General features: G+C 41.0%; 2 protein-coding genes and 1 long non-coding RNA gene across 3 annotated transcripts; 1 reads left to right on the forward strand and 2 right to left on the reverse strand.

The window, feature by feature from the left end:
• Positions 1-1,044: 1,044 nt before the first annotated feature.
• LOC146525531 (uncharacterized) lies at positions 1,045-2,195 on the reverse strand. Its single transcript, XR_014875223.1, has 2 exons — positions 1,806-2,195; positions 1,045-1,260 (listed from the first exon to the last, which is right to left on the reverse strand). It is a non-coding gene; the product is annotated as an uncharacterized LOC146525531 (long non-coding RNA).
• Positions 2,196-13,275: 11,080 nt separating this feature from the next.
• Positions 13,276-15,811, forward strand: LOC146525532 (uncharacterized). The gene is made up of 4 exons (XM_085160421.1): positions 13,276-13,779; positions 13,918-14,169; positions 14,744-14,833; positions 15,006-15,811. The coding sequence occupies exons 2-4, from the start codon at positions 14,043-14,045 to the stop codon at positions 15,263-15,265; spliced, it is 477 nt and encodes a 158-aa protein (XP_085016547.1). The 5' UTR covers positions 13,276-13,779; positions 13,918-14,042; the 3' UTR covers positions 15,266-15,811.
• Positions 15,812-15,870: 59 nt separating this feature from the next.
• LOC146525533 (uncharacterized) lies at positions 15,871-17,090 on the reverse strand. The gene is made up of 2 exons (XM_085160406.1): positions 16,738-17,090; positions 15,871-16,178 (listed from the first exon to the last, which is right to left on the reverse strand). The coding sequence occupies exons 1-2, from the start codon at positions 17,088-17,090 to the stop codon at positions 16,052-16,054; spliced, it is 480 nt and encodes a 159-aa protein (XP_085016532.1). The 3' UTR covers positions 15,871-16,051.
• Between the last annotated feature and the right edge of the window lie 1,880 nt (positions 17,091-18,970).

The raw sequence follows: 18,970 nt of genomic DNA on the forward strand, positions 1-18,970 counted from the left end.
ACTTTGGTAGAATTAAAAAATAAGTGTAGTGCAGGTCTAAGATGATTTTTAGTGCTGCTTTCATCTAGTTCTGATTCTGGTTCTGTCTTGGTTACTGTTGTAGTCCTGTTTTAATTCCGGATCAGTTCTGGGTCTGGTTGAATTGGGGTTTAGTCCCTGTGTCTTGATACAGGCCCGACTTTGTTCTGCCTTGCTGCTTAATTAAAAAACTCGTTTAAGGTGTCCTGCATATGTGTGTGTGTGTGTATATATATATATATATATATATATATAATCTTTCAGTCATTTCTACCCTCACTTAATTTCCTTTGGCTGCTCAGCTCTCACACAGTGGCTCAGCTACGCTCCAATCCCTCCATATTGTGGCCAATCAAATGCGAGGATATAGGATAATATCATTATGTGAAAAACAGAGGGTGAGAGACGCAACAGTCAAGTGGAGCATGCGTCTGTCCTCTCAGTGAGTGAATGAGACAGTAGACAGCGGTGAGGAGGGCTGTGCGAAAGCAAAAACACATAAATATGCCCGAGACCCGTAAACGAAGCAGCATCTGGCTGCAGTTTAAAGACTTTTTTTGTCTCGGTCTTGGTCTTGGTCTCGTCTCAACTTGGTCTTGGTCTTGTCTTGGTCTCGATACCCTCTGGTCTTGGTCTTGTCTTGGTCTCGGATTAGGCGGTCTTGACTACAAGTCTACCTAGTGGAGGAATGTTTTTAGTGCTTAAAGTCTGTTAAGCTCTGTACATCCTTAAGGATTAAAGAGTGTTTTATTAACCATGCTTTGTTTCATTTAATCAACACGGCAGTTTTATGCATTTCCAGCTATTTAATAGATTTTTTAAAAAATAAACACTTAGCACAGGAATACACTTGAAACTATAACTTTTAAATATTGTTTAAATTAATGAACATAACAAGTAATAAAAAGAAAGTATAAATAAAATATAATTAAAAACAATTCTTTATAAAAAATATCATTTTGCATATTTGAACATTTTAAACCGTATGAACAAAATAAAGGAACTATATACATTTTTTAAATTCTCTTTGATGTCAAGAATTTGTTTTCTTCTGATTTTCACACTGACGGTGACCGTGGCCTTCTCAAAGTCTTCCTCATAGGGCTTCCATGTTTCACCATCGATGAACAGGGTTTCTCCAGTTTGTAGGAGTACCTCTAGTTGGTTGGACTGCAGTGCACTGCACTGCTCTGCAGTGGCCACACCAACTATATGTACCTCTGTTCTGTCATCTTCCTTTGTCTGTCAATACACAATAAGCATATATTTAACCTTGCAAGCTTGACCTTTTTTCATATAAAAACTACAAAAATATGGTAATCACGTGTCTTGATGCACGGTCAATCATCCAGGTAAGGAAATCCCAAAAGATTGATTCTGTTCATCTGGACGTAGCATTTTCAAGTGGTAGAAGCATTTCGTCACTCATTCAAGTGACTTCTTCAGTCTCAGCTGACTGCAGGTTTCCCCAATTTTATAAACAATACATTTGCACAATGACTGAAACTAGCACCACTGAAGGAACAATGGGCTGGGAGGTCAGTTCCTTGATCAATAATATGCAAATTGTCATGACCATTGATCATCAACCACTGATCAAAGACCACTGAGACCTGCAGTCAGCTGAGACTGAAGAAGTCACTTGGATGAGTGACGAAAGGTTTTTCCCACTGAAAACGCTATGTCCAGATGAACAGAGTCAATCTTTTGGAACACCTATAACTCTAAACATTTTGGTAAATGACATTGCTATTTCATGTTGGTACAAACATATGGCTTCGTCATACCTCAGTCTTTGTATATCAGGTCGTCTGCAGCTGTAGACCATAAGCTGAGCGGTTCAATTTGACGTGGGAGACCTTTATGTGATCTCCTACATGAAAATCATGAATTGATGCCTCCCTGCACAAGGAGACTGTCATGGTGTCGTGCCCATCCTGATATCACAAACATGACAGAATGAAAGATTTATTCATTAATACAAACAGTCACTAACTACCAAAAGCCTGCAAGCTAATACAATCTGCTCATCTAACACCAATCTCAAATATGCTAAATTTCACCACTTTCAATATTACACTTTAGTTGCACCATTACCTGCTTCAGCTGCAGCTTTCTTATAGGCACTTGTTGTTTGCCTGCAACAACTTTCCTCACTGCTGAACACTGAAAATTCAATTAAAATTTAATGTCAGTTATAGTGATTGCATAAACCTGTGTGTGTAGATCTAGGCGTTTCTTTCTTGACTTACTACATCTATTATTTTATTATTGTTGTTAATGATAAATCTACAACCATTTACAAAATAACAGCGGTTGATCTTGTTCTCGCAATTTAGTGTTTGTTTGACAACAACAACAAAAATTATTATTTTTACTTTTAAAGACATAAAAAAGTAATGGTTTCTTTGAAAACCTAAAGAAATATCAATTTTGATGGAACCAAAAATATTTACCTCCACAACCTCCCCTTCCACTGTCATAAGCCCTCCAAACGTTACACTCATTTTCAGTGGTGTTGCAGGGACAGGTGGATGAAGAAGCTCCTCTGCTTTTTTCATGAGGGCCTCTGTTACTGTAAGGGCAGGTGCCTTAAAAAACTGGGTCCTTGCTGTAATATTGGTCAGATAATGGGGAGCTTGGCTCCTCAGCTCATGCCCCCTCATCATGTAAGACATGCCTTCTTTGAAGAATTCTCATCTAAAGTAAAACAGAGTAATTTTCATCACTGTCTCTCCATCAGTGATGGCTGCCATCTTATTCTTTTGGTTAGCAGTGGTTTAACCACTCCATCTTGGATATCCCAGCTGATCACCCTGAGCTGGTCGCCAAATTTTAACACCCAGATGTGTATGGGTGGGGGCCGGACGTATGGCGTCTCAGGCCGGTTAGTGGTTAACTTCATTAAGGCCATTCTGAAACTGCGTTCTGATATAACGCAATAACACCTGTTGCTTTCATGCTGTTTATGATTTCTGGGTATTTAGATTGAACGGTGGGAACGAGAAGAGGTGGCGTTCATATCAATTGGGTGCTGTGTCCTGTTTCGATTGCCAGAATCCAAAGCCTCGAGAATCTGCTCTGCACATCTGGGCTGTCGGTAAAAACAAAAACAAAGATGTGAACATACACAGAATGCCACACAGCGGAAAACTTACAGTGCACTGCTATCAAAATACATTTTGCACAGTAGCAATCATGATACAAGAATTAAGTGAAACATAGTCTAAAACTGCAAGATAATCTGTGATGCATCATATCTGCCCCTGATGAAATAAAACATACACCTAAACATGCTTAAAGCAGGAATTTTAAGCATTTTATTCAGACATTTACATTTCCACACATTTCTGTGCAATATCATTATTTCTCAGTCTTAATAATGAGGCAATTCATTTAATTAGCTTCGTGATTTGCTTTCCCCTGCCTTTATCCCCTGTGAGTTCCTTCTTCTGCAACATAAGTGAGTTAAATTCCTCATTCATTGGATAAGCACTATCATGAAGTAGTGATTCTGGTTAGTCACATTGGTAGAGGAATCTATGTAAAGCACCAGACTGCTCAAATAAACATACAGTTGTGGTCAAAAGTTTACATACACTTGTAAAGAACATAATATCATGGCTCTCTTCAGTGTACAAATGTAAAAACTCCAAAACACGTAAAAACTCAGAAGCACATAAAAACTCCAAAACAAGCATTTTTGACACATTGCTGAGCAATGAGAACTGAGAAAATCAGTTCGCGGTCAGTAAGCACAACCACAACTCATACATAAGGCGCACTGTCGATTTTTGAGAAAACAAAAGGATTTTAGTGTAAAGTAAGGTATAGTCCGAAAAATACGGTATATGAGTTTTGTAAGGTAGTTTGTTTCGGGGCAGGAGGCTGGGAGACTTCGCCGTCTGGGATACAGCACAGTTTCACACACTCTTCATTTTGCACTTTATGGCGCTATTGTAAATGGTGAAAATACTAGTAGTGCCAGCTGCACGGCGTCACAGAGGTAACCGCTAACCGCAGCGCTTTGACACCGTGCAGCCCCACGCACGGGCCGATCCGCGGTAATTCGTTAACAGAGATTTTCCGCATTAATACAGTTATGGCGTTAACGTCATTTTAACGAGACTAACGCTGCAGCACTAAAATAGTAATCTCCAAATGTTTTCTACGGTGGCCCTGAGAGGCCAAATGGACTGCAACTTCAGAAAACACTTGCAAAAAGAAAAATGCTGCAAAAAGAAAAACACTTGCAAAAAGAAAAATGCTGCAAAAAGAAAAATGCTGCAAAAAGAAAAACGCTGCAAAAGCACACAAAGCACAACGGAAATGTTTCTGGGGAGACAATAACCGGACGGACCAGTTACACGAACCAAAACATGCTAACAAGGCCCTTTCTCAATTCTCAAGTATGCGAGCACGTACTCGCGTTCTCGGCTAATACGTACTTGCCGAGAACGCACGGGAGTACGGACTCGCCGAGAACGCGAGCATGGACTCGCGATTTGTACAATTGGAACACCAGCGTACTTGATGATGTCACAGGTCCGGAGTTTTTACTGCCGTCCCCTCTTAATCTAACTGTGAGTAATATGTTATGAAGCTTAACTTTAATCACAGCCAAACCGGTTTACTCAGGAACAAATAAAACACTGAAATAAACCAAACATTAACATTTAGAAGTGATCTAAGTGACTTATATATCATGTTTAACCTCAGTAGTGAAATCTCTATTAATAAAAATAGTGTACATATACATACGTGTACATACCTTAATAAAAACAAGCAAGTGAGATGTTAGAACGCTTTTATTTTTATTTTAGTGGACACTCAATACAATAGACAGCTACTGGGGTTTGGGGTTTGTTTAACCTGAGTAGCGAAAAGACCGCGGGGGGGTTGAAAACGATGTGCCGGGAGTCCGCTGTTCTCGCCGCCTGTAATAATCCTCGACCTCGCTGTCTGCTATGGAGCTGGCGGGTCACAGACGTCTCCAAAAACGTCGGAGCGTGTTTGGAAATACAGTGGGGCAAAAAAGTATTTAGTCAGCCACCGATTGTGCAAGTTCCCCCACTTAAAATGATGACAGAGGTCAGTAATTTGCACCAGAAGTACACTTCAACTGTGAGAGACAGAATGTGAAAAAAAAATCCATGAATTCACATGGTAGGATTTGTAAAGAATTTATTCGTAAATCAGGGTGGAAAATAAGTATTTGGTCACCTCAAACAAGGAAAATCCCTGGCTCTCACAGACCTGTAACGTCTTCTGTAAGAAGCTTTTCTGTCCCCCACTCGTTACCTGTATGAATGGCACCTGTTTGACCTCATCATCTGTATAAAAGACACCTGTCCACAGCCTCAACCAGTCAGACTCCAAACTCCGCCATGGCCAAGACCAAAGAGCTTTCGAAGGACACCAGGAAAAGAATTGTAGACCTGCACCAGACTGGGAAGAGTGAATCTACAATAGGCAAGCAGCTTGGTGTGAAAAAATCAACTGTGGGAGCAATCATCAGAAAATGGAAGACATACAAGACCACTGATAATCTCCCTCGATCTGGGGCTCCACGCAAGATCTCATCCCGTGGGGTCAAAATGATCATGAGAACGGTGAGCAAAGATCCCAGAACCACACGGGGGGACCTGGTGAATGACCTGCAGAGAGCTGGGACCAAAGTAACAAAGGTCACCATCAGTAACACACTACAACGGCAGGGAATCAAATCCCGCAGTGCCAGACGTGTTCCGCTGCTGAAGCCAGTGCATGTCCAGGCCCGTCTGAAGTTTGCCAGAGAGCACATGGATGATACAGCAGAGGATTGGGAGAATGTCATGTGGTCAGATGAAACCAAAGTAGAACTTTTTGGTATAAACTCAACTCGTCGTGTTTGGAGGAAGAAGAATACTGAGTTGCATCCCAAGAACACCATACCTACTGTGAAGCATGGGGGTGGAAACATCATGCTATGGGGCTGTTTTTCTGCCAAGGGGACAGGACGACTGATCCGTGTTAAGGACAGAATGAATGGGGCCAAGTATCGTGAGATTTTGAGCCAAAACCTCCTTCCATCAGTGAGAACTTTGAAGATGAAACGAGGCTGGGTCTTCCAACATGACAATGATCCAAAACACACCGCCCGGGCAACAAAGGAGTGGCTCCGTAAGAAGCATTTGAAAGTCCTGGAGTGGCCTAGCCAGTCTCCAGACCTCAACCCCATAGAAAATCTGTGGCGGGAGTTGAAAGTCCGTGTTGCTCGGCGACAGCCCCAAAACATCACTGCTCTTGAGAAGATCTGCATGGAGGAATGGGCCAAAATACCAGCTACTGTGTGTGCAAACCTGGTAAAGACCTATAGTAAACGTTTGACCTCTGTTATTGCCAACAAAGGTTATGTTACAAAGTATTGAGTTGTATTTTTGTTATTGACCAAATACTTATTTTCCACCCTGATTTACGAATAAATTCTTTACAAATCCTACCATGTGAATTCATGAATTTTTTTTTCACATTCTGTCTCTCACCGTTGAAGTGTACCTCTGGTGCAAATTACTGACCTCTGTCATCATTTTAAGTGGGGGAACTTGCACAATCGGTGGCTGACTAAATACTTTTTTGCCCCACTGTATATGATATCTTGATAAATCGAGCAGATATTTGAAGTTTACACAGTTACATTCTCGCTTGAAAAGAACTTAAAAGTTTATTTTGTGACCATGAAAGAGTAATATTTAAAAGTTTTTAGCCCCGCTCGTCCGCCATTGCCGCGTTTGAGTTTTGGACGAAATGCATTCTGGGATATTTAGCTGTACCAAGTCCACACAAGTCACCACCGATGCATGCTCGATAAAATGGGCGGAGCGAGAACACATCCGGGACTTTTTCGCGTTCTCGGCTTGATGCGTACTTCAAATTGGAACAGTACTTGGTTTCGGACTGATGACGTATCACGAGTACACGAGAACGCAAGTACGCACAAGTACGCATATTGAGAAAGGCCCCAAGTGTGTCACTACCCGATCCGTACCGAAAACCCGATCGGTACCCCGCATGCGCGAAAGGTGTCTACTTCCGGTCGAAGCGTTTTACGATAGTTACAGGTCAGAGTATCTGTTAAGATGTTAAGAATAATAAGTATCTCTTAAAATGTTTCCGATAATGAAACCTTTAATACAATGTAGACAAAAACAAAAAAAATAAGAAGATAATGACAGATCGGAACTCCCGATTCTTACTGCGCATGTGCAAAGTCGGACCGTACAAATCGGGTCTACCCGATCCGTACCGCGCATGTGCAGGGGTTTTCTTCTTCTTCTATTCGTTTAATGGCAGTGTACTCCCCAGTGTACGAGGATACCGCCACCTGCTGACTGAGCGAATGAACCCTATTGTAAACTGAATTAGCGTCATTACAAACATGTGTTAAATTTGATTTAGTGATAATCGAGTGTGTTTAAGCTTGTCTGTGTGGAGAGGATTGTTGGAATAGTGATGATGATGTCCGCTATCACTGTCAATTGCCAGTAAACACTTCATCTGGCTGCTGAATCTTCATGTGACATATTATAAAGTCTGTATTATTAACTCTGTCATTAGGCACCATTCTTCTTATTTTACGGCGCTGTTGTTCAATCGGGGAACGCTCTCTGTTGAGGAGAAAAGAAAAAATTTGTTGTGGATACGGATTATCCATTGTTTAAATGTCCCGGTAGTCGAAAAGGAGGCAGAGCTGTTGAGAAATGCTAGGAGCTAACTGGGCGCTAACTGTGTCATTCAAATATATTGAATGTCGCAATGCTGGCAAAGAGAGGAAGTGACGTAAGATTTGCGCATGCGGGGTACCGATCGGGTTTCCGGTACGGATCGGGTAGTGACAAAGTGCACTGGGACTGGGAGACACTTCAAAGAAGTGGAAGCGGAGCAGCCAAAGAGTAAACTTTCAAAAGTAAGTTCTGAATATGATGTCACTTATTTATGTGCAAATGTTTAATAATGAAGAACATTAAAACATTACTGTTGGCCACATGCCGGCAAAGTTATGTGACATTAGCGATGTTTGTACTTTCAGGGTTTACTTTGTTTTAAAGCCTTTACTTTATACGCCGTTAGATAGTCGACCTTAATCTTACAGAGAATCTGATGATTTTGTGGATAATTAAAGTCAGTCATATATCCACAAACACAACAGGCTGGAAGTCAGTGATGCTGCTCGGTTTGCAGTCCTGAATATCAAGGCACAAGCAGGAGTCACTACACTGTTAATGTTAGCTATGTTATATTGCTGCCTCTGTTCGGTGGTGTCGAGCCAAACGGACCTTAACGTGTGTTTGAACGAGCTGACGGTTCACTCGTTAAGCTGAAAGAAAGATGCTTTAATCACAGGAGTCACACACGTGTCCACTGTACCATCTGGGAACTCTTCTTGTTTAGCACTCGTAATAACGCAAACACTAAATCCTCCTTCTCTTGTGCTGTTTTGTAGCAGTGTATACACCTGAGACTGTCACCTGTCTGTCTGTCCTGCACTCTCTCTCTCTGTTTCTTTCTCTCTGATTGTGGAATAAAAGTATGAACATGTATTTATAAGTTACACTTGTGTTTGAATCCTGCAGCTTATCACACATTTGATTTCCATGTGTGACAACTGCAAGTGTCCAGAGTGAGGACAGACTGAGGCTGCACATCATCTGTGAGGCTTTGCACCCCTGATGATCCACCAGGACAAACTCAGCAGTGTGTGAGGAAGAGGAGGAGGAAGAGCCAGCAGCAGCTGACAGATGGAGAGAATAGACAGACTGTTCCCTGTTTGTGAAGGACTGCTAGGAAAGTTTAGAATAACTAATTGTCTGTCCTGAATCAGTCTTATTAGGTAATGTTCAAATAATTTTATCATTCCAGTGTTTTCAGTGTGGGAGAAAGTACTCAGGGCCTTCAAGTTACACACTATGAAAGGCAGCAACAAGTTTAATATTCAGAAACCTAAAGTATGTATCAGCAGCAGAATGGACCTAAAAATAAATGTTTGTTTCAGTTCTATGAAGCTTTGAGTATTTTGGATTAGTAGCACTGCTGTGTTTGTTGCATCATATTGCCGTAATTGTTTATATGCTTTATATATTCTGAGGTAAGTTGATCTATAGTGTTACATTATATTCTATAAAGATGTTATGTGTTTGGATACTTTCTGCCCAGTTTGACCCATTTAACAGAAGTCAGCCTGTTTAAGGCTCTGATATCTATTCTGTTATGACTTAAAGCAGTTATGACATGATCTGATTTTCTCACCCAATAAAGGAATATTTCATATACAGTGGGGCAAAAAAGTATTTAGTCAGCCACCGATTGTGCAAGTTCCCCCACTTAAAATGATGACAGAGGTCAGTAATTTGCACCAGAGGTACACTTCAACTGTGAGAGACAGAATGTGAAAAAAAAATCCATGAATTCACATGGTAGGATTTGTAAAGAATTTATTCGTAAATCAGGGTGGAAAATAAGTATTTGGTCACCTCAAACAAGGAAAATCCCTGGCTCTCACAGACCTGTAACGTCTTCTGTAAGAAGCTTTTCTGTCCCCCACTCGTTACCTGTATGAATGGCACCTGTTTGACCTCATCATCTGTATAAAAGACACCTGTCCACAGCCTCAACCAGTCAGACTCCAAACTCCGCCATGGCCAAGACCAAAGAGCTTTCGAAGGACACCAGGAAAAGAATTGTAGACCTGCACCAGACTGGGAAGAGTGAATCTACAATAGGCAAGCAGCTTGGTGTGAAAAAATCAACTGTGGGAGCAATCATCAGAAAATGGAAGACATACAAGACCACTGATAATCTCCCTCGATCTGGGGCTCCACGCAAGATCTCATCCCGTGGGGTCCAAATGATCATGAGAACGGTGAGCAAAGATCCCAGAACCACACGGGGGGACCTGGTGAATGACCTGCAGAGAGCTGGGACCAAAGTAACAAAGGTCACCATCAGTAACACACTACAACGGCAGGGAATCAAATCCCGCAGTGCCAGACGTGTTCCGCTGCTGAAGCCAGTGCATGTCCAGGCCCGTCTGAAGTTTGCCAGAGAGCACATGGATGATACAGCAGAGGATTGGGAGAATGTCATGTGGTCAGATGAAACCAAAGTAGAACTTTTTGGTATAAACTCAACTCGTCGTGTTTGGAGGAAGAAGAATACTGAGTTGCATCCCAAGAACACCATACCTACTATGAAGCATGGGGGTGGAAACATCATGCTATGGGGCTGTTTTTCTGCCAAGGGGACAGGACGACTGATCCGTGTTAAGGACAGAATGAATGGGGCCAAGTATCGTGAGATTTTGAGCCAAAACCTCCTTCCATCAGTGAGAACTTTGAAGATGAAACGAGGCTGGGTCTTCCAACATGACAATGATCCAAAACACACCGCCCGGGCAACAAAGGAGTGACTCCGTAAGAAGCATTTGAAAGTCCTGGAGTGGCCTAGCCAGTCTCCAGACCTCAACCCCATAGAAAATCTGTGGCGGGAGTTGAAAGTCCATGTTGCTCGGCGACAGCCCCAAAACATCACTGCTCTTGAGAAGATCTGCATGGAGGAATGGGCCAAAATACCAGCTACTGTGTGTGCAAACCTGGTAAAGACCTATAGTAAACGTTTGACCTCTGTTATTGCCAACAAAGGTTATGTTACAAAGTATTGAGTTGTATTTTTGTTATTGACCAAATACTTATTTTTCCACCCTGATTTACGAATAAATTCTTTACAAATCCTACCATGTGAATTCATGGATTTTTTTTTCACATTCTGTCTCTCATAGTTGAAGTGTACCTCTGGTGCAAATTACTGACCTCTGTCATCATTTTAAGTGGGGGAACTTGCACAATCGGTGGCTGACTAAATACTTTTTTGCCCCACTGTATCAGTCTACTCTCCATTTTATCAGAAACAGTTATCACAGCTCGTACATTTGCTTCTTCCACACATATATAAGCATTGAGCCAAATTTAGTAGTGCCAACATATTAAAAGAACAATATTTGTCTCTTATATATAATACATCTATATATACACTGTCACAGATACTTGTATTTAAGTGAAGATTTAAGGTGATAGGAAATATAAATAAATGCAACTTGAATCTTTACTGAAGCTCAGTGTTTGGCACAGAGTTCATGTTCACTGCTGTAATAACTAATAATGATTAATATAATATTGGCCATATTATATTTACATTACCAAAGTGAGATGACTTTAGTCTCATGAACAACATTAGCTAATTGTTATTTACTAGCTAATCTTAAATGACTGTTCAGTACAGAAATGAAGCCCAACAATCATGTTTTACAGTCCTGTGGTCTCAGCCGCAGATACTTATCAAATCACACAAAGCTCATGTAGAAACAAATGTGCAAAATATGTTCTTCATTTCTGTCAAACAAAGCTGTATGAAACGTTTCCAGCTGTTAGTATCATGGTTGCTAGGCAACCTGGGCAGCGCGACGGAGGCTAGACCGTCCCATTTCACAAGCCTACAAGCCTCACACTTCCGGCCTCAGCGGTCTTTGAGTACGCGGCCCTTGAGGACTGTTAAGGCTGCGTACTTTAAGGCTGCTTCCCCTCTAACTAATCACTGTTTGATTTCCTTACTCATCTCATTAACCAAGGTGAAACATCAATCCCTTATTTGGAAATTTAACAACAACCTTCTGCATAATGACAACTTCTGCCTTGAAGTGAGAAATTTAATTGTGGAAATTGACAAATTAGATATGTCACATGTGAGCAAATGGGAATGGTTTAAATTCCAAGTTAAACAGATAGCAATTCAAATGAGAAAATCCATTGCTAAACAGAAAAGACAGGAGCAACAAAGCATTATTGAGAGAATTAACAGGCTATGCTGCAAACAGGATTTATCTCTGGACGAACAAATACAACTAAACACTTTTCAATCTCAACTAGACAAACTGTTCTTAGAGAAAGCCAATGGTGCCTATGTTCGTTCAAGAGCCCGATGGATTGAGGAGGGCGAGAAAAACTCTTCCTATTTTTTAATTTAGAGAAACACAGACAAGCAAATAAGAAGATTCAATCACTGAATATCAAGGGGGTTTTGACTGAGGACCATGACAAAATAAACGTGGAAATACTTATTTCCTATTCAACGGAGAATGGCACTGTGTTTCTGGAAAGTCTTAGAGGCCTTAATGGGACATTGGATGTGGATGTAAAGGTTCGTATGGAGAGTAAACTTGCAATTGAAGAGCTGGAGAAGGCAATCGAACAAATGCCCAGGGGCAAATCACCAGGAATTGATGGGCTAACAGTGAAATTTTACTCCTTTTTCTGGCATGACATTAGATTAATGCTTTACAGTGCATACTTAGAATGTATTTCATCAACTAATCTTTCACCTACAATGAAACAAGGTCTAATCACTTTAATTCCAAAACCCAACAAAGACAAACTACTTCTGGATAATTGGAGACCCATAATCCTTCTGTGTAATGATTATAAATTACTGGCTCATGTCTATGCGAACTGCTTAAATGATTGTTTAACACATTTAGTGGATGAATGTCAGTTGGCGTTTATAAAAGGAAGACATATACACAATCACATTAGATTGATTTTTGATATGCTTGATTATCGCCAGTATATAAAGACAGAAAGCCTAGTGTTGTTTTTGGACTTTTATAAGGCTTAAGACACGGTTGAACATCCCTTCCTGCTTAAAGCCTTGCATTTCCTGGGTTTTGGGGTAAACTTTTGTAATGTGATCAAAATGTTTTACAGTAACATTTTTAGCTCTGTTTCGCTTAACCCTGGAATGACACCTAGGTTTGAAGTGCAGCGAGGTATCCGTCAGGGATGCCCTATTTCCCCCAAATTGTTCATATTAACCACTCAACTGCTGGCACTTATCATCCAAAAAGACCCTGATTTACATGGTATTAACATTTTTGACAAGGAATTCAAAATAAGCCAATTTGCTGACGATATTGCACTGTTTTTAAGAGATAAATCCATGGTAGCTAAAGCGCTTAACACTATCTCATTATTCTCCCAGGCATCAGGACTGTGTCTGAATATTAACAAATGTGAATTGTTACCTATTCACACGTGTTCTGATTCTAATATAGCTTCTATAAGAGTTGAATTGGAAGTTAAATATTTAGGTATAGTGATTTCTAAAAATATGTCCCGAAGAGAAGACAACAACATCTGCAATCGTATCGTCGACATGAAGAAATCCCTTACGGTGTGTTCACACCGAACGCGATGGACGCGAATAGAGCGTCAGGTTTACATGTAAAGTCAATGGAAAAGCGCGATGACGCGCGATTGCGGGTCCCACGAAAATTCGGAAGCAGATTTGCGTCGCGAAAACGCCAAAACGCGTGAAACGCGCGTCAGTGTAGCGCGTCTGGCGCGTTTGACTCGCGAATAAAACCACGCGCGTGAGTTTTTGTGTTGCATTTTGTGCATACGCGCGTTTCGCGTCTACCGCTCGAGTTGGAAAAATCTGAACTCCAGCGTCAAATCGCGCCGCGACAACCAATCAGGAGCCTGGTGACGTGGCTCTGACCTAGGTCAAAGGGGCAGATCCAGCCAAAGCCCTTCATTCTTCATTCAGTATGGAGGAAAAGCTAATCAGTGCCGTGGCTAATCACCTGGAGCTATACGATGCTAGCTACTACTTTTACCGAGACAGGAATAAAAAGGACCTAGCTTGGAGACATAAGTGAGGAGATCGGGCAACCTGGTAAGTTCATTCCTTCTTTTTAATTTTCAGACTGACCCGATGAACCCGCGCAAAAGCTAGCAAGCCCGCCTACTGTCCCGCTATTTTCCCACTGATGTACAAATACCTTTCCGCTAACAAGATAATGCATTTATTCAGAGGACATCTGCAGGAGAAAGTGGAAGAGCCTCAGGGACACTTATAATAAGGAGAAGAAGACAGAGAAGGAGAAGAGGAGTGGGTCTGCAGCAGGATCGGGGAGAAGATGGAAGTTCTTCGCGGTCATGGGGTTTCTGGACCCCTTCCTCACCCCGCGGGAGACTAGCGGTAATATGGTGCGGACCGTGGAGAACTTCTCCCCCGAGGACCAGGGACAGCCCGAAGAGGCAGCAGGGGAGTGTCAGTCAGAAGGTATGTTTACATTGAGTTAATGTAGGCAGTTAATTTATGCGTGTTGTCATACAGGAACATATTTTGTTTATTAATAAACAGTATACAGTAGTCCCGCTGTTCATCCGTCACTGCCTCGCCTTTTCGCTGATTTTTTTTATTGCACCGTACAGCTTTCAACAATGCGCATTGCATTCTGCAGCCCAAATGATAAATCTCCTCCGTGTCGTGTCTCCTGCGCTTGCCAAACTTATCATGTTTGGTTTTGATAACCATCACGTCCAATAGAAAAAAACAGCACAAAAACACTCATAACTATGAGCCTCATTCGGAAATACACACCTGCACCGGGAGCAAAAAAGGCGCACAAAAGTGGCGCCGCAGACGGAGAAAAAGCGCGGCATAATACTTTTACGTTTTAAAATCGACAAAGGTTTTCACTTTGAGAATCAACTTGTGAGAACTGTGACTACTGTTCATGTGCTGCAATAAATGAGAGACCACTGTATATAATAATAATAATAAGTATATAATAATATAATATTCTCTATGACTATTGTCTTCAACCTGTTAACATCTAATATTGTCTTGATAGAGTCAAGTAATCATGCAGCAGAGTCCTCAGCTGTCTCTTCTCCTGGCTCTCCAGTCCCTGGTCCCTCAGCTCCTGCTGCTGCACCCACAGGTATGAACATCAAGCACTGACAGCTTTTTACTTGCTTGGATTCCCTTGTGATCACCTTTACTAAATATCTACAACCAATCTGTTTATATCATGTTTTTTTTTCAATTTTGAAAATGAAAATCTAGTAGCAGCCTTCTCATTACTTTGTGTTGTTTTGTGCTGTGTTTTACAGGCCCACAGAGGAGGACAGCTCGAAGGCGGGCGAGGGACGGGTCCCAGGACGGTCCATCGGCGGTGGAGCTGGCCATCCTGGAGTCCCTAAAGAGGCCACGCCCGTCTCCAACTGAACATTTCCTCCTCGGCCTTGTTCCTGCTCTGGAGAGCATGCCGCCTCAGACACGAGAATTCGTGAAATTTCAAATTTATAAATTAGTTTTTGAAAACAGCACAGCTGTGTTAAATTTGGAAACATTGGACCCTAATGATCAGTAGTTTTCTGATGAGGCAGCAGCTCTCCAGGGCAGAAACAATGTTCTTATTTTTCTCCTCCTTCTCCCTGAGGCTCTTCCACTCCAAGCTGGGTCCTTTTTATTCCTGTCTCTCTGTAAATACTTAAATTTCATATATTTATGATAAATGTTTTTGTTAATGAATTTATATTTTTTCAAATAAACATTTATAATGACAAATGTCTCTGTTCTACTACACAGCAAATATTGGCACCCGACTTGACACAAGTAGAATTTATTTCATATTATACTAATGACAAAACATACTAATACAGTGGGAAGCAAAAGTTTGGGCAACATTGTGAAAAGTAATTATTTTCTTGTACAAATCATTGGTTGTCACAATAAAAATAGTCAAATATATCATATAGGAGACACACACAGTGATATTTGAGAAGTGAAATGCAGTTTACAGAAAGTGTGCAATAACTGTTTAAATCAAGCAGGTGCATAAATTGGCAACACAAAAAAAGAGAAATGAAATAAATATTTAGTGTATATCAATGTGTGTGTCTCCTATATGATATATTTAACTGACATTTTTCATTGTAACAGCAATTCATACATGAAAATAATGACTATTAATAAGGTTGCCCAAACTTTTGCACCACACTGTATATAGGAACATAGTGAAGACAAGTTACTTAAGAGAGTAAAAAGAGGTTAGTTTATTTTGGAGTAGAGCTCCATTTATTAAGAAAAATTTAAAAAGACAGGAACACTCTTTAGAGGTTTGTGGGTGGCTCTTAAAAGAGCCGTTGTGGGGAAGTCACTCGGACTTCAAACAGGCTACTCCTTTGGTTGCCAAGACACAGCTCCCTCCACCGAGAAGTGAGCCATGAATTTCTCCCTCACCAGGACAGCCTCTCTGGAGGAGTTGTTTGCTGGCAAGGAACCTGGACAAAATAGTTTAAAATGAGTATTATGTGTACTGCAGTTACAAAATACATTATTGAAATTACAAAATTACAAATTGCAAAACATAAATCTTACATAAAACATTTTGTAATTATAAGGATAATTACATGATATATATTAGATATAATCTAAAACAGTCTGCGGTGATTATATACAAATATTCAACTATCCCAGAATTAAACCAGGTCTAAATAAAAAGGAGTGAGTATCACTACAAAGGTTAACTCAGTGGTCCTAATGCTACAGTTTGATATCAGCAAACACCGAGCGCATACATTGATATGACACCACAGCCATGCTATCATTGCAAACACTGATAACAGCATAAATCGAATTAAATCGGGACTTGATGAGACCTTCTGAGTATCACTAGAAATATTATAAACAGTCGTCTCCGTACCACAGTTTGCTTTCAGTAAAAACCGAGCATTCACTGTTAGCATAGCACATCCACGTTAGCAGTGTATAAATGGATAGTTTAGCATATATTAGCACAGGTATCAATAAAGGACTACCGTATTAAATACTTTTACTAACCTCAGGCAGATGGACAGGCGCTCTGCAGGTGGGATTGAGCGCCTGTAGTTGGTGTCTAGGCGGGCGATTCTGGGACCGACCCGGGAAAGCAGGTCCTCAAACTGGCCGAGTGAAAGACGGTGATATCGCTGAAATCGGCCGTCATCCAGGCGCAGCTCCTGGAGCAAATGGTGAAACTCACCAAACTGCTCACGCCTCTGGAGGACCTGATGGACCCAGGTACGGCGAGGGCGTCTTTTACGCCGCTGCTCTGCTCTCCACAGTATATAGAGAAGGGAGACTCTCTCTTCAAGCGCTAACTCGACAGCTGCCATCTTGCAAAGATACCGGTCTGGCACAACTTCCTCCCACATCCCTCCCACATTTCCGGTTCACGCGCGTCAAAATATCATATTTTGAAGCGCGATGGATTTTTCTTGGACACGCGTTGAGACGCGAATGTGCACGCGTCAAATTAGGGGCGTTTGGGGCGTTTTTGTTCGCGTCCATCGCGTTCGGTGTGAACACACCGTTACTCTGCCTCGCCTCTCTTTCACTGAACTCAGCTCCCCCTCCCCCATCGCTTCACCTGCAGGGAACGACAAGATGGACACGGCAGCTATCAAAGAGGAGGTCGGTAAAAAGAGGCCAAACGGACTGCAACTTCAGAAAACACTTGCAAAAAGAAAAATGCTGCAAAAAGAAAAACGCTGCAAAAGCACACAAAGCACAACGGAAATAGGAAAAGAGACAACGGAAATGTTTCTGGGGAGACAATAACCGGACGGACCAGTTGCACGAACCAAAACATGTATGTATGGCTGTATCCCAATTCAGGGACTGTTTCCCAATTCAGGGTCTGCAGCCTTAAAGTACTTTTTTTTTTAAATTAACCAATCGAACAATACAGTCACAAACAACATAACACAATATAGTGCAAATGAACTCTCGTGGAGGATAAATAAAAAAGAACAGTCAATACAACAAAACTAACAGCAAGGATATGGGGGAGGGGGCTAGACAAAAATTCACAGTATTAACGGGGAAGAATTAAAAAAGAGAGCACAGGTTGACACACAATAGAGGTAATGATCAAAACAGAAGCAAATGGGAAATGTCATCGTAGATTGTGGCAAATCTGCTTGACTTCAGTTTTTTAAGTGACATGAAATAATGTTTGAAGTCATTGATGAACCATGTAAAGGATGGTTTTCTATTCCTCCATTTACAACAATGTATATGGTATTTACCTAACAGGATGTCAATGTTAATCACAGTAGAGACAGATGGATGTTGTTTAGCCATATAGAAAATAATATCAGAAATATTAAACTGGGGGATATCGTTGATCTTGAGGGATAACCAGCTGTCTAGTTCTAACCAAAAGGCAGCTGATGCAGGACATGAGAAAAACAAATGGTGTAATGTTTCACAGGCTGAATCACAAAATGCACACTGATTAACCTCAAATTTAAACCTCCTCTTTAGAAATTCAGACACAAGATATATATTATTAATTATCTTGAAATGAGTTTCTTTTACTTTTGGGGAGACAGGCCACTTGATGAATTTTGAGAATGCCTTTTCCATGAGTGACTGATCCCCATGAAGGGCCTGCAAATATCTACCTGAGTTAAACCCCTGTAAAAGAATAGATTTGAAATTCACACTGATAAATTTATTGTTACATTTACTATCATTTAGGTTGCAGTTACCAATTTTTAAGTTTGGCAGCGCTGGATTGACCTCAGAATGTAGCATTGTGTTGCGTATCAGCTGCCTTAGGGCCAAAGGGATAGCACAGCAAACTTTTCTGTATTCTTTTAATGGACAATTAAAGTCGTGTCTCTTCGAGAAAGACACATAATCCAATAAAGCACCACTCGAATCCAGCAAGTCAGTTACAAACAAGATACCATTCTCAAACCAGTTCCTGATAAATAATGTCTTTTTGTTAGCAGTTATCACTCTATTGTTCCATAAGTTCGACATGTGAGGAGAAAAGTTGTGTGTAAACATCATTTTCCAAAAATGAAGAATCTGTTTGTGAAAATTAGAGAGTGTAACAGGTATTTTACTAGTTTCAAAATCACATCTTAATAGAAAATAGATTCCTCCTAGTTCCTTAAATAAAGATCTGGGTATATGAAACCACATGGAATCAGACTGAGATAAACAAGCTCTGAGCCAGTTGATTTTAAAAGTTCCGATCATTGATTCAAAGTCTAAGGCTCTGACACCACCCTTCTCATAT

This window comes from Neolamprologus multifasciatus, chromosome 1, assembly GCF_963576455.1.
Source record: "Neolamprologus multifasciatus chromosome 1, fNeoMul1.2, whole genome shotgun sequence".
Classification (NCBI taxonomy): Eukaryota; Metazoa; Chordata; class Actinopteri; order Cichliformes; family Cichlidae; genus Neolamprologus; species Neolamprologus multifasciatus.

Excerpts from the sequence above, each read along its gene's own strand:
- LOC146525532 (XM_085160421.1), top strand. The coding sequence starts at position 14,043 with ATGGGGTTTCTGGACCCCTTCCTCACCCCGCGGGAGACTAGCGGTAAT. Across the intron at positions 14,170-14,743 it reads AGGGGAGTGTCAGTCAGAAG|AGTCAAGTAATCATGCAGCA; the intron begins GTATGTTTACAT and ends TTGTCTTGATAG. Across the intron at positions 14,834-15,005 it reads TCCTGCTGCTGCACCCACAG|GCCCACAGAGGAGGACAGCT; the intron begins GTATGAACATCA and ends TGTGTTTTACAG.
- LOC146525533 (XM_085160406.1), bottom strand. The coding sequence starts at position 17,090 with ATGTGGGAGGAAGTTGTGCCAGACCGGTATCTTTGCAAGATGGCAGCT. Across the intron at positions 16,179-16,737 it reads CGCCTGTCCATCTGCCTGAG|GTTCCTTGCCAGCAAACAAC; the intron begins GTTAGTAAAAGT and ends TATTTTGTCCAG.